Source organism: Coregonus clupeaformis, chromosome 4, assembly GCF_020615455.1.
Source record: "Coregonus clupeaformis isolate EN_2021a chromosome 4, ASM2061545v1, whole genome shotgun sequence".
In the NCBI taxonomy this organism is placed as follows: Eukaryota; Metazoa; Chordata; class Actinopteri; order Salmoniformes; family Salmonidae; genus Coregonus; species Coregonus clupeaformis.
The window spans coordinates 11447080-11465402 of record NC_059195.1 but is presented as its reverse complement, the minus strand read 5'-3'; the positions used below and the strand labels follow the sequence as shown (position 1 = coordinate 11465402).

General features: G+C 40.7%; 1 protein-coding gene across 2 annotated transcripts in view; it reads left to right on the top strand.

Annotated features, from left to right (window-relative positions):
- The first annotated feature begins 7167 nt into the window (after nucleotides 1-7167).
- The window catches only part of LOC121551790 (activin receptor type-1C-like), a 39127-nt gene continuing 27971 nt past the window's right edge, over nucleotides 7168-18323 (top strand). For both annotated transcript variants that reach the window (XM_041864516.2, XM_041864510.2), the window contains exons 1-2: nucleotides 7168-7409; nucleotides 13086-13316. In XM_041864516.2, the coding sequence (XP_041720450.2) occupies nucleotides 7340-7409; nucleotides 13086-13316 (301 nt within the window). In that variant the 5' untranslated portion in view covers nucleotides 7168-7339. The remainder of the gene's footprint in view (nucleotides 7410-13085; nucleotides 13317-18323) is intronic.

Here is an 18323-nt window from a genome sequence, read left to right as displayed (position 1 = left end):
TTTAAATGTTTCCCCTTAAACCACTCGAGTGTTGCTTTAGCAGTATGCTTAGGGTCATTGTCCTGCTGGAAGGTGAACCTCTGTCCCAGTCTCAAATCTCTGGAAGACTGAAACAGGATTCCCTCAAGAATTTCCCTGTATTTAGCGCCATCCATCATTCCTTCAATTCTGACCAGTTTCCCAGTCCCTCCGATGAAAAACATCCCCACAGCATGATGCTGCCACCACCATGCTTCACTGTGGGGATGGTGTTCTCGGGGTGATGAGAGGTGTTGGGTTTGCGGCAGACATAGCGTTTTCCTTGATTGCCAAAAAGCTCAATTTTAGTCTCATCTGACCAGAGTACCTTCTTCCATATGTTTTGGGAGTCTCCCTCATGGCTTATTTTTTTTCTTTAAGCAATGGATTTTTTTCTGGCCACTCTTCCGTAAAGCCCAGCTCTGTGGAGTGTACAGCTTAAAGTGGTCCTATGGACAGATACTCCAATCTCCACTGTGGAGCTTTGCAGCTCCTTCAGGGTCATCTTTGGTCTCTTTGTTGTTTCTCGATTAATGCCCTCCTTGCCTGGTCCATGAGTTTTGGTGGGCGGCCGTCTCTTGGCAGGTTTGTTGTGGTGCTATATTCTTTCAATTTTTTTATAATGGATTTAATGGTGCTCCGTGGGATGTTCAAAGTTTTGGATATTTTTTATAACCCAACCCTGATCTGTACTTCTCCACAACTTTGTCCCTGACCTGTTTGGAGAGCTCCTTGGTCTTCATGGTGCCGCTTGCTTGGTGGTGCCCCTTGCTTAGTGGTGTTGCAGACTCTGGGTCCTTTCAGAACAGGTGTATATATACTGAGATCATGTGACCGATCATGTGACACTTAGATTGCACACAGCTGGACTTTATTTAACTAATTACATGACTTCTGAAGGTAATTGGTTGCACCAGATCTTATTTAGGGGCTTCATAGCAAAGGGGGTGAATACATATGCACGCACCACTTTTCCGTTATTTATTTTTTAGAATATTTTGAAACAAGTTATTATTTTCATTTCACTTCACCAATTTGGAATATTTTGTATGTCCATTACATGAAATCCAAATAAAAATCCATTTAAATTACAGGTTGTAATGCAACAAAATAGGAAAAACACCAAGGGGGATGAATACTTTTGCAAGGCACTGTAGCACTTGCAAACTCATAACCAGCTAGTGTTTCAATTCAACCCAGGGTTCAACTAAAAAATAGTAAATACAGTGAGGGAAAAAAGTATTTGATCACCTGCTGATTTTGTACGTTTGCCCACTGACAAAGAAATTATCAGTCTATAATTTTAATGGTAGGTTAATTTGAACAGTGAGAGACAGAATAACAACAAAAAAATCAAGAAAAACGTATGTCAAAAATGTTATAAATTGATTTGCATTTTAATGAGGGAAATAAGTATTTGACCCCCTCTCAATCAGAAAGATTTCTGGCTCCCAGGTGTCTTTTATACAGGTAACGAGCTGAGATTAGGAGCACACTCTTAAAGGGAGTGCTCCTAATCTCAGTTTGTTACCTGTATAAAAGACACCTGTCCACAGAAGCAATCAATCAATCAGATTCCAAACTCTCCACCATGGCCGACCAAAGAGCTCTCCAAGGATGTCAGGGACAAGATTGTAGACCTACACAAGGCTGGAATGGGCTACAAGACCATCGCCAAGCAGCTTGGTGAGAAGGTGACAACAGTTGGTGCGATTATTCGCAAATGAGGGAAACACAAAATAAATGTAAATCTCCCTCGGCCTGGGGCTCCATGCAAGATCTCACCTCATAGAGTTGCAATGATCATAAGAACGGTGAGAAATCGGCCCAGAACTACACAGGAGGATATTGTCAATGATCTCAAGGCAGCTGGGACCATAGTCACCAAGAAAACAATTGGTAACACACTACGCCGTGAAGGACTGAAATCCTGCAGCGCCCGCAAGGTCCCCCTGCTCAAGAAAGCACATATACTTGCCTGTCTGAAGTTTTCCAATGAACATCTGAATGATTCAGAGGAGAACTGGGTGAAAGTGTTGTGTTCAGATGAGACCAAAATTGAGCTCTTTGGCATCAACTCAACTCGCCATGTTAGGAGGAGGAGGAATGCTGCCTATGACCCCAAGAACACCATCCCCACCGTCAAACATGTAGGTGGAAACATTATGCTTTGGGGGTGTTTTTCTGCTAAGGGGACAGGACAACTTCACCGCATCAAAGGGACGATGGACGGGGCCATGTACCGTCAAATCTTGGGTGAGAACCTCCTTCTCTCAGCCTGGGCATTGAAAATGGGTCGTGGATGGGTATTCCAGCATGACAATGACCCAAAACACACGGCCAAGGCAACAAAGGAGTGGCTCAAGAAGAAGCACATTAGCCTAGCCAGTCTCCAGACCTTAATCCCATTGAAAATCTGTGGAGGGAGCTGAAGGTTCGAGTTGCCAAACGTCAGCCTCAACCTTAATGACTTGAAGAAGATCTGCAAAGAGGAGTGGGACAAAATCCCTCCTGAGATGTGTGCAAACCTGGTGGCCAACTACAAGAAAAGTCTGACCTCTGTGATTGCCAACAAGGGTTTTGCCACTGAGTACTAAATCATGTTTTGCAGAGGGGTCAAATATTTATTTCCCTCATTAAAATGCAAATCAATTTATAACATTTTTGACATGCGTTTTTCTGGATTTTTTTGTTGTTATTCTGTCTCTCACTGTTCAAATAAACCTACCATTTAAAATTATAGACTGATCATTTCTTTGTCAGTGGGCAAACATACAAAATCAGCAGGGGATCAAATACTTTTTTCCCTCACTGTACATATAGGCCTAGGGTTTCAAGCTGTGGTTGATTTAATCTTCATCTTTAAGTTAATCATTAATATGTTGGATTCACGTATCCATCTCAACCATAAATCTAATTTAAAGAATAGGACTAAATCAAATCAGACTTTATTTAAAGTGCATTTAAAGTTTGATTAGATTCGTTTTAGTACTATTTTTAAAAATCGATTTTTGGTTGAGATTGAGACGTGAATCCAACATATCAATTATTCATTTGTAGAAAACTGGACAAACTGGATTTTGAGGTTGTCAACGCAACTACTGAAAATATCAACATTTGAAAGAGATGTATCTTCTATTTGGATAGTTCCATCTGTGCCACTGACTTAGTCTGGCTTTAATTCTATTTTGTCTACATTTTACATTTTAGTCATTTAGCAGACGCTCTTATCCAGAGCGACTTACAGGAGCAATTAGGGTTAAGTGCCTTGCTCAAGGGCACATCGACAGATTTTTCACCTAGTCGGCTTGGGGATTAGAACCAGGGACCTTTCGGTTACTGGCACAACGCTCTTAACCACTAAGCTACCTGCCGCCCCGTCTACAAATTAATAATTGATATGTTGGAATCATGTCTCCATCTCAACCAAAAATCTAAGTTAAAGAATAGAACTATGTCAATCTAATCTAATCAAACCTTAAATGCACTTTAAACAAAGTTTGATTTGATTTAGTCCTACTCTTTAACTTTGATTCTTGGTTGAGATGGAGACGTGAATCCAACAGATCAATGATTAATTTGTAGACAAACTGGAATTAAAGCCGGACTAAGTCAGTGGCACAAAAGCTACATCTCCTTCAAATGTTGATATTTGGTTTCACCAAACACAATTCAATATCACTTTTGCAATACAGTAATACATAAATAGCCTATCTTACAAACTAATGTAACCGTATTTATTCAACCTTAAACTGAGTAACATATCCATGGCCACATTCTGAGGTTAGCCTACAGTACCTATAAATGTCTTATGTAATCATAGAAAGCGTGCATGTTCAAGATAGCATGCAAAGGTCGCAGGTCTGTGGAGATCTTCACAATTGCTAGAATTTGCACTATATCCTTTTAATGTAATCTCAACTGCAATCCAGGTCATTTGGTTGTGCTATTAGATGAAGCACAGTGATAACACGTTAAGTTGTTGTATAAATACAAAATATCTGACATTCCCATTTGAACTTTGTTGTTATATAAATGGTTGAAAGCATAGTGATAACACATTCGGAATTCAACACAAACTTCTGGCTGTCTTTTATGGGTAGGTGAATAAAGGTTGAAATATAATTGATCAACGTCTCAACCAAATATTACACACATTTCCACGTTGAAATGAGGTGGTGTGCCCAGTGGGTAACAACTACTGCTCTCCCTCTCCCATAGACTATCCACACTGGCTCTATGCCATCCACAGGTTTCTACCCACTCAGACACAACCTACGATGTTGCTAAAATGATTATTTACTCAATTTATTATTCAACGTGTTATTATCAATACACGGAGTCACTTCAAAGATACAGGTGTCCGTCCTAACTCCGTTGCCGGAGAGGCCAATACTGACTTTAAAACAGTTACAGAGTGTAATGGCTGTGATAGGAGAAAACTGAGGAAGGATCAACAACATTGTAGTTACTCCACAATACTAACCTAAATGACAAAGTAAAAAGAAGGAAGCCTGTACAGAATAAAGTAAAACTGAAAAAAATGTGGCAAAGAAATCAACTTTATGTCCTGAATACAAAGTGTTATGTTTGGGGCAAATCTAACACAAACACATCACTGAGTACCACATATTTCCAAGCATGGTGGTAGCGGCATCATGTAATTGGTATGCTTGTCATCGGCAAGGACTATGGAGTTTTTTTAAGGATACAAATAAACTGAATAGAGCTAAGCACAGGACATATCCTAGAGGAAACCCTGGTTCAGTCTGCTTTCCAACAGACACTATGAGACAAATTCACATTTCAGCAGGACAATAACCTAAAACACAAGGCCAAAATACACTGGAGTTGCTTACCAAGATGACATTTAATGTTCCTGAGTGGCCTAATTACAGTTTTGACTTAAATTGGCTTGAACATCTGTGGCAAGACTTGAAAATGGCTGTCTAGCCATGATCAACAACCAACTTGACAGAGCTTGAAGAGTAAAAAAAAAAAAAAAAGTGCAAATATTGTACAATCCAGATGTGCAAACCTCTTAGAGACTTACCCAGACAGACTCACAGCTGTAATCGCTGCCAAAGGTCATTCTAACATGTTTTGACTCAGTGGTGTGAATAGTTATGTACATTAGATATTTCTGTATTACATTTTCAATAAATTTGATTTATTTTGTCTAAAAACATGTTTTCATTTTGTCATTATGGAGTATTGTGTGTAGATGGGTGAGAATGTTTTATTTCATCCATTTAGAATTCAGACTGCAACACAACAAAACATGGAATAAGTCAAGGGGTATGAATACTTTCTGAAAGCACTGTATATCCTACTACCAGTCACTTTTTATGTATAAACCCACCTCAACCACTCCAGTACCCCTGCACATTGAATGGTACTGGCACTGACCTGTATATACTTGTATTCTTGTGTTTCTTTAACTCACATTGTAGTTCTTGTGTGTTTAAAAAAAAATTGTATTCTATTTTCTATTATTATCTATATTATTATCACTGGCCATTTTAGCATGTAAATCTTGGTGGGGCAAAAAAAAAGTGGGATGCATGCCAGCAAAGCCACTACACAACACAAAACTAAACAATACATTAATTGCACTATAACAGTGACAAACGGTGCACACAAACTGTTAGGGCCTACATAAAGCTGTCCCAACAGCAGTCCCAACATCTTGCCACTGCCACACCTGTCTAACAGCGGAGCCTTGTCTGGCAGCGAAACAGTTCATTCAGCCTCATTTACTGCCTTTTTAAAAAACATAGCTAATGTGGCTGACTTGCTTAAACAAATGTGGTTTCTAATGACAAATGAGATGTACAAACAATGGCATAAGAGGACGACAAGCGGATAAGAAGCAATCCGTAATTTCGATTAAGACTAATGAGCGAGCTAGGACGGACGTAGTCAATATAACTATTTAACACTTTTGAAATGTACAGTGATAGAATTCAGAACATGGGCCGTTCTTACAGTGTTCTCCCTGTACACCAAGTCAGAACCATAGCATAAATAAAGGGGGCATATAAGCAGTCAATGAAAGCTCTTACAATATTCAATGATTACATTTCTCTAAAACAGGTTATAGGCTACATGTGCACCACCAAGTCAGAACAGTAGGCGAAATTAAGAGGGGTAAATAGACCAAATGATTAGGGTGAGGCACATGGGCTACTAACATCTTAGCTACAGTATACATATCTCCCTGGCATATGACATCATGTATGCAGCAGCATACAATACATTTTTGGACTCACCTTGTTGTGCTGTGCTCACTTGAACAGGAAGGTGGTGCAGCGGACCTTCGTGGGCAAATTTTTTCATCAAAGAAAGAGAAAAAGGCCGGATTTACAATTCCGAGTTGGATGACCGTTCAAAACATATTTTCCCAGTCGGAACTCGTTTATTCCCGACTTCCCAGTTGCAATGCTTGCAGTTAGCCACTGTCACCGATTCCTTCCAAACCACTCATTGTTGAATTTGCGATTTACAACTTGTTGTGTAATGTTTATGTCCACCGATACGTTTTATGTATAATTTATCTTCATTATTTCTCTTCATATGACAAGGATTAAACAGGATTTGCCAGTAGATTGTCGACTTGATTCATGATGACTGCTAGCTAGGATTTTGAAAGTAAGATGTTGACATGATCAGTCTAATCAAAGCTACTGTACAAAGAACGTGATTTGACGTCATTTTATCTGTGGACAATGACCTTGAGCCTTCTTGGAAGGGCACTTCTAATGTAACTCTATGGCAGCAACCAAGGGGCTTGAATTTGCAAAGTCTACCCTTAGACTTGGCGGTGACATAGTGTCCCCATGAGTGACAGAACACTGTGCCAATCATAGTGCAACGCTCCGTATTTTCTGCTGGCTTGCCCCACCATCACAGAAAGCACTGAGTTTGGCTGAAACACCTTCATTTTGGAGCTGCCTTACTCAAGAAAACAAAAAAAGAGACTATGTCTGTATGCGGCTTTATTAGCTCAGTTATATATATATATATATATATATATATATATAAAATTGTTTTACATTGTTTGCAAACTGATATGTGACACGTATATTTTAGCAAAAAATGTGGGCCTCAAAACAGGTGGGGCTCTGCCCTGAATGACGGGTCGACACTGACAGAGGCGGAGCAAATCACCCTATTGCGTATTCAGTTCTCTCACTTGTTATTTAGAGTGGAGCAATGCGAAGTGTGCACACGACTGATTTACCACGAAAGTAATGATTTTCTCTAGAAAAACGGTATAGACAGGGCGTCCGCGAACCAAGCAGATGTGGGTCCTCCCGCCATGACTCGTCCCAGGCTCCCCACGGTTGAAGCGGTGTTTATATTTATATCTGTTGCACAGCTGAGCACAGGTAGGCTATAGGACAAACGTTTGCTTGGTTTCTTATTTAAGCTGTGCGACCACTGCATGTATCATGGGTTGTTTAGGCGGTAATTGTAGGCTATTTAGCTGTGTTTTACCGGAGAACTGGCATCTCAAATGTTATACTGCTTGAGCTCCTGTTCCTTTTATAGAATATTAGCTCAAAAGCATTGTGCAGCTCCTGCACCTAAATATAAACAGTACCGGCACCCAAAATGAATACCGGGACCTATTTCAGTCCATGTCAAGCACAGTTTATGCTGTAGTTGGACTTCAAATTTACAGCCTGACTGTTTGAGTAGGCTCAGTCATATGATGACTGCCGTTCATGTATGATACAGTTTGCTACATATATTTTTGTTAACACATTTTGTACCCTGAACATTATGCAAGTAAAATAGCTATGCTGTGTAATCATCTGAAAAATAGCTAATGTCAAAAGATCAGTGTAAAACTTTTGAATCAACGTGATAGACGTTCGCAGGTGCATGTGCAATATGATTTGCGTAGGCTGTAGGCTACTATGTCATAAACCTAATTTAATCTAGTGTTAAAAAGAATTGCTTTTGCTGAGACTCAATTTGTTCCACCTTTGTTAACTGAACCAAATACAAATTGTAATACCTTTTACATGTTTATTTATTATTATGTATTATTATTATGTTGCTTTTAAAACGTTAAATTTTTTTACAGTACTATGAGGAAAGTTTATTTTCTATTAATGGGTAGATTTAATGTTAACTAATGAATAGAGGCTCTTTACATTCAACAGTAAAGCCCCTGATAAAGTAGCAGTTTTCTCTTACATAGGCCTATTTACATAAAACAGTTAGCTATTAATGTCCTTGAGCTGCTCTTGTCTATTAATGTTCTGTATTATGTCATGTTTCATGTTTTGTGTGGACCCCAGGAAGAGTAGCTGCTGCTTTTGCAACAGCTAATGGGGATCCTAATAAAATACAAAATACCTATTACTCATTAATCTTCTCTCATTTCAAATACCAAACCTTTTCAAAGCGTTTGGTTGGACCATATCCTACCACAATGTTGTATGGTCTGTGACTTGATGGTGCATATTATAGTGTAATGTGATCTAAAATCCTGGCATTCGCACTTATTCTGCTGATAGCGGCTATTTCAAAGAAGGGTCTACTTGAGTAAAGGACGTCATTCTGCTTACTTAGTGAGTACCGCTTCCTCTTGATTCGGCTCACACCGAGGATCGAACCCAGGACCTCTGCATTGCTAGCACACGTGACCGCCCTCCTGAAGATGTTTCTGAACATATCTACATTAATGTGGACGCTACCATCATGAATGAATTGTGAATGATACTTTCTCACTCATCATTATTAATGATTCATTCATAATTTTTCTTAAACATGGCATTATCAGGATTAATTTAGAAGTGTTCAGAAACATCTTATCTACTCAATTAGAAAGAAAGTTACACCAGTCATCATTTACCATTCAGTTTCTATTGGGCAAAACACAACCAAATCAAACTGCAAATGCATCCAATGAGTGTGTAGAGTCACATGGTTGATGTAGTCATTGGTGCTAGGAATATGGGACCAAACTACTCAGTAATCTATCTCCTCCATATAGCCTAACTCTCACACACTCACATGCACACACACGTTTAATACAGTAATTTATTTCGTGATTACTGATCAATACATTTTTACATTTATAATTAGTAGGTTTTGTTATCAGTTTTAACAAACCTTTTTTATTTTTGTACTTATGTATTGTATAATGCAGTGGAGGCTTGAGGGGATGACGGCTCATAATAATGACTGGAACAGCGCAAACGGAATGGCATCAAACACATGGAAACCGTGTGTTTGATGTATTTGATACCATTCCACGGATTCTGCGCCAGTCATTACCACGAGCCCGTCCTCCCCAATTAAGGGGCCACCAACCTCCTGTGGCATATTGTTTTTCTTTTGTGGTGTGGTTTTCAATAAAGCCCTTGGGCTTCCAACCACACCTGCACACAGTTTTTTATTTGTATTTGTTTTGATCTGTATTGTTTATCACTTGTTTTCTTTGGTGCAAATAAATTAAACTTAAACTAAATACTAAACTTTTGACTACTTTAATACACTATAAGTGAATTTTGTCCAAAGACACTTCTGACTTCTTCAAATACGGGGACTAGATATAAACTCAGCCAAAAAAAACGGGCCTTTTTCAGGACCTGTCTTGCAAAGATAATTCGTAAAATTCCAAATAACTTCACAGATCTTCATTGTAAAGGGTTTAAACACTGTTTCCCATGCTTGTTCAATTAACCATAAACAATTAATGAACATGCACCTGTGGAACGGTCGTTAAGACACTAACAGCTTACAGACGGTAGGCAATTAAGGTTACAGTTATGAAAACTTAGGACACTAAAGAGGCCTTTCTACTGACTATGAAAAACACCAAAAGAAAGATGCCCAGGGTCCCTGCTCATCTGCGTTAACGTGCCTTAGGCATGCTGCGAGGAGGCATGAGGACTGCAGATGTGGCCAGGGCAATAAATTGCAATGTCCGTACTGTGAGACGCCTAAGACAGCGCTACAGGGAGACAGGACGGACAGATGGTCGTCCTCGCAGTGGCAGACCATGTGTAACAACACCTGCACAGGATCGGTACATCCGAACATCACACCTGCGGGACAGGTACAGGATGGCAACAACAACTGCCCGAGTTACACCAGGAACGCACAATCCCTCCATCAGTGCTCAGACTGTACGCAATAGGCTGAGAGAGGCTGGACTGAGGGCTTGTAGGCCTGTTGTAAGGCAGGTCCTCACCAGACATCACCGGCAACAACGTTGCCTATGGGCACAAACCCACCGTCGCTGGACCAGACAGGACTGGCAAAAAGTGCTCTTCACTGACGAGTCGCGGTTTTGTCTCACCAGGGGTGATGGTCGGATTCATGTTTATCGTCGAAGGAATGAGCGTTACACCGAGGCCTGTACTCTGGAGCGGGATCGATTTGGAGGTGGAGGGTCCGTCATGGTCTGGGGCGGTGTGTCACAGCATCATCGGACTGAGCTTGTTATCATTGCAGGCAATCTCAACGCTGTGCGTTACAGGGAAGACATCCTCCTCCCTCATGTGGCACCCTTCCTGCAGGCTCATCCTGACATGACCCTCCAGCATGACAATGCCACCAGCCATACTGCTCGTTCTGTGCGTGATTTCCTGCAAGACAGGAATGTCAGTGTTCTGCCATGGCCAGTGTAGAGCCCGGATCTCAATCCCATTGAGCACATCTGGGACCTGTTGGATCGGAGGGTGAGGGCTAGGGCCATTCCCCCCAGAAATGTTCGGGAACTTGCAGGTGCCTTGGTGGATCTGGTGCAGTCCATGAGGAGGAGATGCACTGCAGTACTTAATGCAGCTGGTGGCCACACAAGATACTGACTGTTATTTTTTATTTTGAACCCCCCTTTGTTCAGGGACACATTATTCCATTTCTGTTAGTCACATGTCTGTGGAACTTGTTCAGTTTATGTCTGTGGAATCTTATGTTCATACAAATATTTACACATGTTAAGTTTTCTGAAAATAAACGCAGTTGACAGTGAGAGGACGTTTCTTTTTTTGCTGAGTTTATAAAGTGCTTTCATTTCTAAACGGTAAAACAGATATGTATGAAAATACCCTCAAGTAAAATATGACATTCTGTACTGTTGCCTCATATGAAACATTTGATCTCAAATCCCAAATGCTGGAGTATTGAGCCAAATGTAAAATGTTACCTTCACTGTCCAAATACATAAGGAGGGGAGTGTGTCTAATACATTTTTAAAGATGCATTACAAGGTTACATTTTTCAACAAGAATGAACAATTATTACGATAACCGTGATTATTTGCATGACAGTGAATCGTTATCCAAAATTCTACACGCCCATGGGGATAAGCAAGAACAGCAAGTGAGATCCAATCATCACTGTAAGAGAATTAGGAAGTGCATTCATAGAGTACAGTTCAAATCAATTACCATTTACAGTATATGAGCTGCTAGTAGTAACAATTGCAGTGCGGTTTTATAGTGATTTGTCATGATTGTGAACCACAGATGGCAATCAAGACATATTATCCAGAGCCACACGTTGCCTGCATATCAAAGCTGGTTTCCCCCATTAGTTTGATCCTTCTTGTACATAGGCACTGCGTAATTTGCTGCCTTACCACAGGTTAGGTTGAGTGAGGGCAGCTACTTTCTCTCTCTCTCCGCACTTTATGATTAGGTATAATTTATCCATGCAACTGTTCACAGTAGAGTGTCTCTTATGCTAGAAACCCTCTTGTATGGTAGTGTGCCTGTCCATGCTTGCCATACAACCCTCTTCTTTCACCATGGCTAATGGGAAGGGCAGAGGATAACATAAACACTCAGTGGTAGATGGAGCGGCAGATAGCCTAGTTTAGATCCCAGCTCAGACGGGAAAATCTGGCGTGGAGTGAGCTGGCAGCCGGAGGGTTGCTGGCATCATCCTAGATACCATCGCCTGCCGTTGTGCCCTTGAGCAATGCACTTAATCCCCTATAATTGCTCTAGGGGCTCTGCACTGCAGCTGACCCATTGCTTCCAGACCCTCAGGGGTATGTATGTATGTGTGTGTGTGTGTGTGTGTGTCTCGGTTGGTTTGGGTTGTGAGCATAAAGACACGTTTTCGTTCTCTGTAAGTTAAGGGACAATAATGTACATCTTATCTTATCAGGAACTGACCCCGCAATTAAGGTGTGTTTTGGTCATCATTTAGTATTTTTTTCTTCTTAATTGTTTCAATTACAATTTATATCAAATGTTTGGTCAGTGTCGGGTAGCCAGACCCCTTTGACGCCTACTTCTGCAGCAAAAAGTGTGCTCGCTTTGTCAGGAATTGGCTCAATCTGGGAAATGGGCCCAAAGACTTTTATGACAGTATATATACAATACATAAATTCATACTCTTCTTAGAAAGTGAAATTCCAACTGAGTGATGGAGGAAGTCACCCAGGAATCTTGTAAAGGCATATGTAAAATATGGACAAGTGAAGTCATTACCACATTTCACTGATTCGAACACAACATCAATTTGGAATGGATTAGTCTATTAATCTTCCCATCAGCAGTGTTGGGGAGCATCTGAGAGCGTTCTGATAGTCAGAGAAATCGAGCTTCGCTCAGACATGTAGCAGGGACCTGAGAGAATGATCTGAGCGATTCCCTACAGGTCCAACCAGGCAAACATGACCTCTCTGCCCCTATAAAAGTTGGACACAGACCCACAGTATATACCTACTTCCTTATAAGTAGGAGAACCATGCTGTCCTCATGGCTTTATCAAAACAAGGCAGGAGTGGGTAGAAGCTCCAAGAAGAGCACAAGATTATCTGGGTGTTAATATCGGGGTTCTAAACGAACAGGCATTATACTTGTTTCCCCAACCACTGAATTGATTTGTTTAAAAAAAAACTATTTTCATTGCTGTAGCTGATATGGCTTGTCCTAAAACATGAGTTATACAGTTATTAATGTTGTTCTTCAGAAGTCTAAGTGATATGCAAGACTGACAAGAAAGGCTCTAGAAAATCACAAACTTAAGAGTGTACTGAGAAACTTATTCGAAAACCAGAAGTCTGATGATGTCACCCTGTTGCGTTTCAGCTCTGAAGTGTGTGTGCCAGCTATGTGCCAACAACACCTGTGAGACAGGCGTGGACGGGGCCTGCTGGAACTCTGTGATGCTGATCAACGGGAAGGAGGAGGCCGTCAAGTCCTGTCTGTCCCCGGCCGAGATGAGGGGACAGGTCTTCTGCTACAGCTCCCGGAACGTCTCCAAGCGGCACTGCTGCTTCACAGACTTCTGCAACAGTGAGACACTGCATCTGGATCCAGGTAGTTATGAAGCTGTGGTAGTTAGTTTTATTTGTTAATGCTTTTGGTGCAATTTTTGCAAGTATGTGGTACATTTTCACAACTCTTAGTACAAAATTCAAAACAGATCATCAAAAAGGCAATTGTTTAAATTCTAAGCACATTTTCAATTGACTAAGTACAACACACAAAATCATACAGTCACCTTTTCACCACTGCTTTACTAAAATTGCATTGGCCAATACAGTACTGTAATACTGTAATATATGCCACACATTTTGGTATGTGACCTCAGTGAGAAAACTGGTGTTGCTAGTGTCATGCGCTTATGAACTGAGCCACGTACAGGACCACTAAAATACATAAGTACAATACAATACTGTAAAATACAATACACAATTCAAATACAGGTGGAAGATGTATGATTGCCATCCCCATGAACGTACCACCCTCCTTCAGGCCATGGATGAGGCATGCAATGATTTCAATCCAGACATACAGTCCCTTCAGAAAGTATTCACACAACTTGGCATTTTCCACATTTTATTGTGTTACAGCCTGAATTTAAAATGTATTAAATATAAATTATTTTGTCACTAAGTCTACACACAATACCCCATAACGTCAAAGTGGAATTATGTTTTTTGATTTTTTTAAACAAATTAAATAAAAATGAAACGCTGAAATGTCTCAAGTCAATAAGTATTCAACCCCTTTGTTATGGCAAGCCTAAATAAGTTCAGGAGTAAAAAGTTGCTTAACAAGTCACATAAGTTGCATGGACTCACTCTTTGTGCAATAATAGTGTTTAACATGATTTATGAATGACTACCTCATCTCTGTACCCCACACATACAATTATCTGTGAATTTCAAACACAGATTAAATCATAAAGACCTTTGAGGTTTTCCAATGCCTCGCAAAGAAGGACACCTATTGATAGATGGGTAAAAAAAAAGACATTGAATATCATTTTGAGCATGGTTATTCATTACACGTTGGATGGTGTATCAATACACCATTCACTACAAAGATACAGGCATCCTTCCTAACTCAGTTGCCAGAGAGGCCAATGGTGACTTTAAAACAGTTACAGAGTGTAATGGCTGTGGTAGGAGAAAACTGAGGATGGACCAACCACATTGTAGTTACTTCATAATACTAACCTAATTGACAGAGTGAAAAGAAGGAAGCCTGTACAGAATAAAAATATTCCAAAACATGCATCCTGTTTGCAACAAGGCTCTAAAGTAATACTGCAAAAAATGTGGAAAAACAATTAACTTTTTGTCCTGAATACAAAGTGTTATGTTTGGGGCAAATCCAATACAACACATTACTGAGTACCACTCTCCATATTTTCAAGCATGCTGGTATCTGCATCATGTTATGGGTATGCTTGTGTCATGACTCTCCTGGGTGAGGATCAAAGGCCTCACATCAGCTTGGTAAATAGCTGACAACTACCAGACCCTCTGACCCACAGAAGAGGGGAAGGGGGGGTGGGCCGGTTTTGACACCTTAACACTCTGTCGTAAATTAGGCAGGAGGGGAATCTCTCCCTTTGCTCCTCAGTATTGGGAAATAATGTTTGTACAATTTGTTACAGAAGGTTTTGCCGCCCAAAAACTTCAACATCCAACAATGAACACTGGGACAATATATTTCAACATCTGAATGTTGGGAATGATGAGAAATGGAATATGGAAAATGTATGTATATTTTGTGATGTCATTAAAAATGGTATAAAGATGTTATAACGAAAACATTGTGACTTCAAGAGCTTTTACACTGTGGATATCAGGGTTACATCCTTTACCTTGGGTAGAACATATCAAGGAGGAAGACAATGTTTCCATGAAGATAGGAATGTGATTTTAGCTTTCTAACAAAATCATAGTGATGATGATATAGCCACGCCCGAGGGAGCTCAGAGAGCGTGTCAGTATGACGGAAACGCCCCTTTTTACCCGAGGGTATAAAAGATTGAGTTAAGAATTAACATACCAGACCAGACGGACTCAAGCTGCAGCTTAGGTCTCCATTGGTTACGACCCTGAAAAACAACATGAGGTGAAGACGACAGTCGCCTCTCTGAAAATCAATGTTACGGCTGAGTAGCTGTTCTAAGTACTGTATCTAAGAAGGTGAATTTAAGTGGGACCATCCTGTTACTCTCTTCAAATCATTGTCTACTACACTGCTCTCATCACCCCACTGGGGATCATCGACACCGTCCTCAGAAGACCACTTCCAGAACAGGTGAAAGTAAACAGACAACTAAGAAGAAGGACATTGTGACCTCTTGTGGACAATCAGAGCCTTACATCTGAGGACGAAGGAGAAGGCCCATCCGAAGGAGCAGGCCCAATCGAACCCTTTCCACGAAGGCCTGGGTCCAACAGAGATACAAGACGAAGACCTTGAACGCATAAATACATGCATTACTTCTTACCCAAAAGGGCTGTCAATTCGGGGCGGCAGGTGGCTTAGTGGGTAAGAGCGTTGTGCCAGTAACCGAAAGGTCGCTGGTTCTAATCCCCAAGCCGACTAGGTGAAAAATCTGTCGATGTGCCCTTGAGCAAGGCACTTAACCCTAATTGCTCCTGTAAGTCGCTCTGGATAAGAGCGTCTGCTAAATGACTAAAAAAAAAAAAAAAAAAAAAAAAAAAAGATTACTGTTAGAGTAGTTCCCAAATGTATCCAAGTGTTGCTTCTCATCCTCTATCGCTTTCTCTCTCTTTCTTTAACTCTCCATCTTTTGTAACAAGTGTCATATTGTGTTAATCCGCTAGGGACCTGTCATTATCGTATTAAGTTTCTAATCAATAACCTATACCGTGTGTGTATCCTGTGTTATCATTTAGTTTGGTAGTAAATAAAGAATCAAATCAATTTGTGTGGTGCGGAATGATCAGTAAGACTCGGGTTTGTGCAGATTCACGAAGTCTGCGACGTTCAGAATGAGACTGATATGAGTTAAATTATTAATAAGTGACTGTTATCGATATCTATATATTATTGAGTTTAATTCGGGAGATGGTAACTCGTTAAACAACTTCTCCCGTGATGCCCCAAATTCCTAATGAGTTAATTGTTACATGATTAATTTAATCTAGTAACAATTAAACATAGTAGGTAATTATTCGATAAATAACAGTCATCACATTAATGAAAGTCACATCACAACACTTGTAATGTAATGGTTAAGGACTGGGGAGTTTTTCAGGATAAAAAATAAACACTGGGAGATGAACTCACCTTTTACCTTTTACCTTTTAACCTATAACACAAGGCCAAATCTACACTGGAGTTGCTTACCAAGAAGACGGTGAATGGTCCTGAGTGGCCTAGTTACAGTTTTGACTTAAATCTGCTTGAAAATCTATGGCAAGACCTGAAAATGGTTGTCTTGCAATGATCAACAACCAATTTGACAGAGCTTGAAGAATTTAGAAAATGTTGCACAATCCAGGTTTGGAAAGCTCTTAGAGACATATCCAGAAAGACTCACAGCTGTAATCACTGCCAAAGGTGATTCTAACCTATATTGACTCAGGGGGTTGTTTTATTTTTTATTTTTCATATACAGTGGGGAGAACAAGTATTTGATACACTGCCGATTTTGCAGGTTTTCTTACTTACAAAGCATGTAGAGGTCTGTAATTGTCACGCCCTGGCTCTGGGGACTCTTATATGTTGAGCCAGGGTGTTAGTTTATATGTGTAGTGTCTATGTTTTGTTTTCTATGTGTTCTTTTCTAGATCGTGTGTTTCTGTGTTGGCCGGGGTGGTTCCCAATCGGAGGCAGCTGTGTCTTGTTGTCTCTGATTGGGAACCATACTTAGGCAGCCTGTTGTGCACTTGTCATTTGTGGGATCTTGTTCCATGTAGGTTTGTGTTTATGACCGAGGACTTCACGTTTCGTTTTGTTATTGTTAATAGTACTCAATAAAAGATGTACGCATTTCACGCTGTGCCTTGGTCCACTTATTATAACGATCGTGACAGTAATTTTGATCATAGGTAGTACACTTCAACTGTGAGAGACGGAATCTAAAACAAAAATCCAGGAAATCACATTGTATGATTTTTAAGTAATTAATGTGGATTTTATTGCATGACATAAGTATTTGATCACCTACCAACCAGTAGGAATTCCGGCTCTCACAGACCTGTTCGTTTTTCTTTAAGAAGCCCTCCTGTTCTCCACTCATTACCTGTATTAACTGCACCTGTTTGAACTCGTTACCTGTATAAAAGACACCTGTCCACACACTCAATCAAACAGACTCCAACCTCTCCACAATGGCCAAGACCAGAGCGCTGTGTAAGGACATCAGGGTTAAAATTGTAGACCTGCACAAGGCTGGGATGGGCTACAGGACAATAGGCAAGCAGCTTGGTGAGAAGGCAACAACTGTTGGCGCAATTATTAGAAAATGGAAGAAGTTCAAGATGATGGTCAATCACCCTCGGTCTGGGGCTCCATGCAAGATCTCACCTCGTGGGGCATCAATGATCATGAGGAAGGTGAGGGATCAGCCCAGAACTACACGGCAGGACCTGGTCAATGACCTGAAGAGAGCTGGGACCACAGTCTCAAAGAAAACCATTAGTAACACACTACGCCGTCATGGATTAAAATCCTGCAGCGCACGCAAGGTCCCCCCTGCTCAAGCCAGCGCATGTCCAGGCCCGTCTGAAGTTTGCCAATGACCATCTGGATGATCCAGAGGAGGAATGGGAGAAGGTCATGTAGTCTGATGAGACAAAAATAGAGCTTTTTGGTCTAAACTCCACTCGCCGTGTTTGGAGGAAGAAGAAGGATGAGTACAACCCCAAGAACACCATCCCAACCGTGAAGCATGGAGGTGGAAAAATCATTCTTTGGGGATGCTTTTCTGCAAAGGGGACAGGACGACTGCACCGTATTGAGGGGAGGATGGAAGGGGCCATGTATCGTGAGATCTTGGCCAACAACCTCCTTCCCTCAGTAAGCGCATTGAAGATGGGTTGTGGCTGGGTC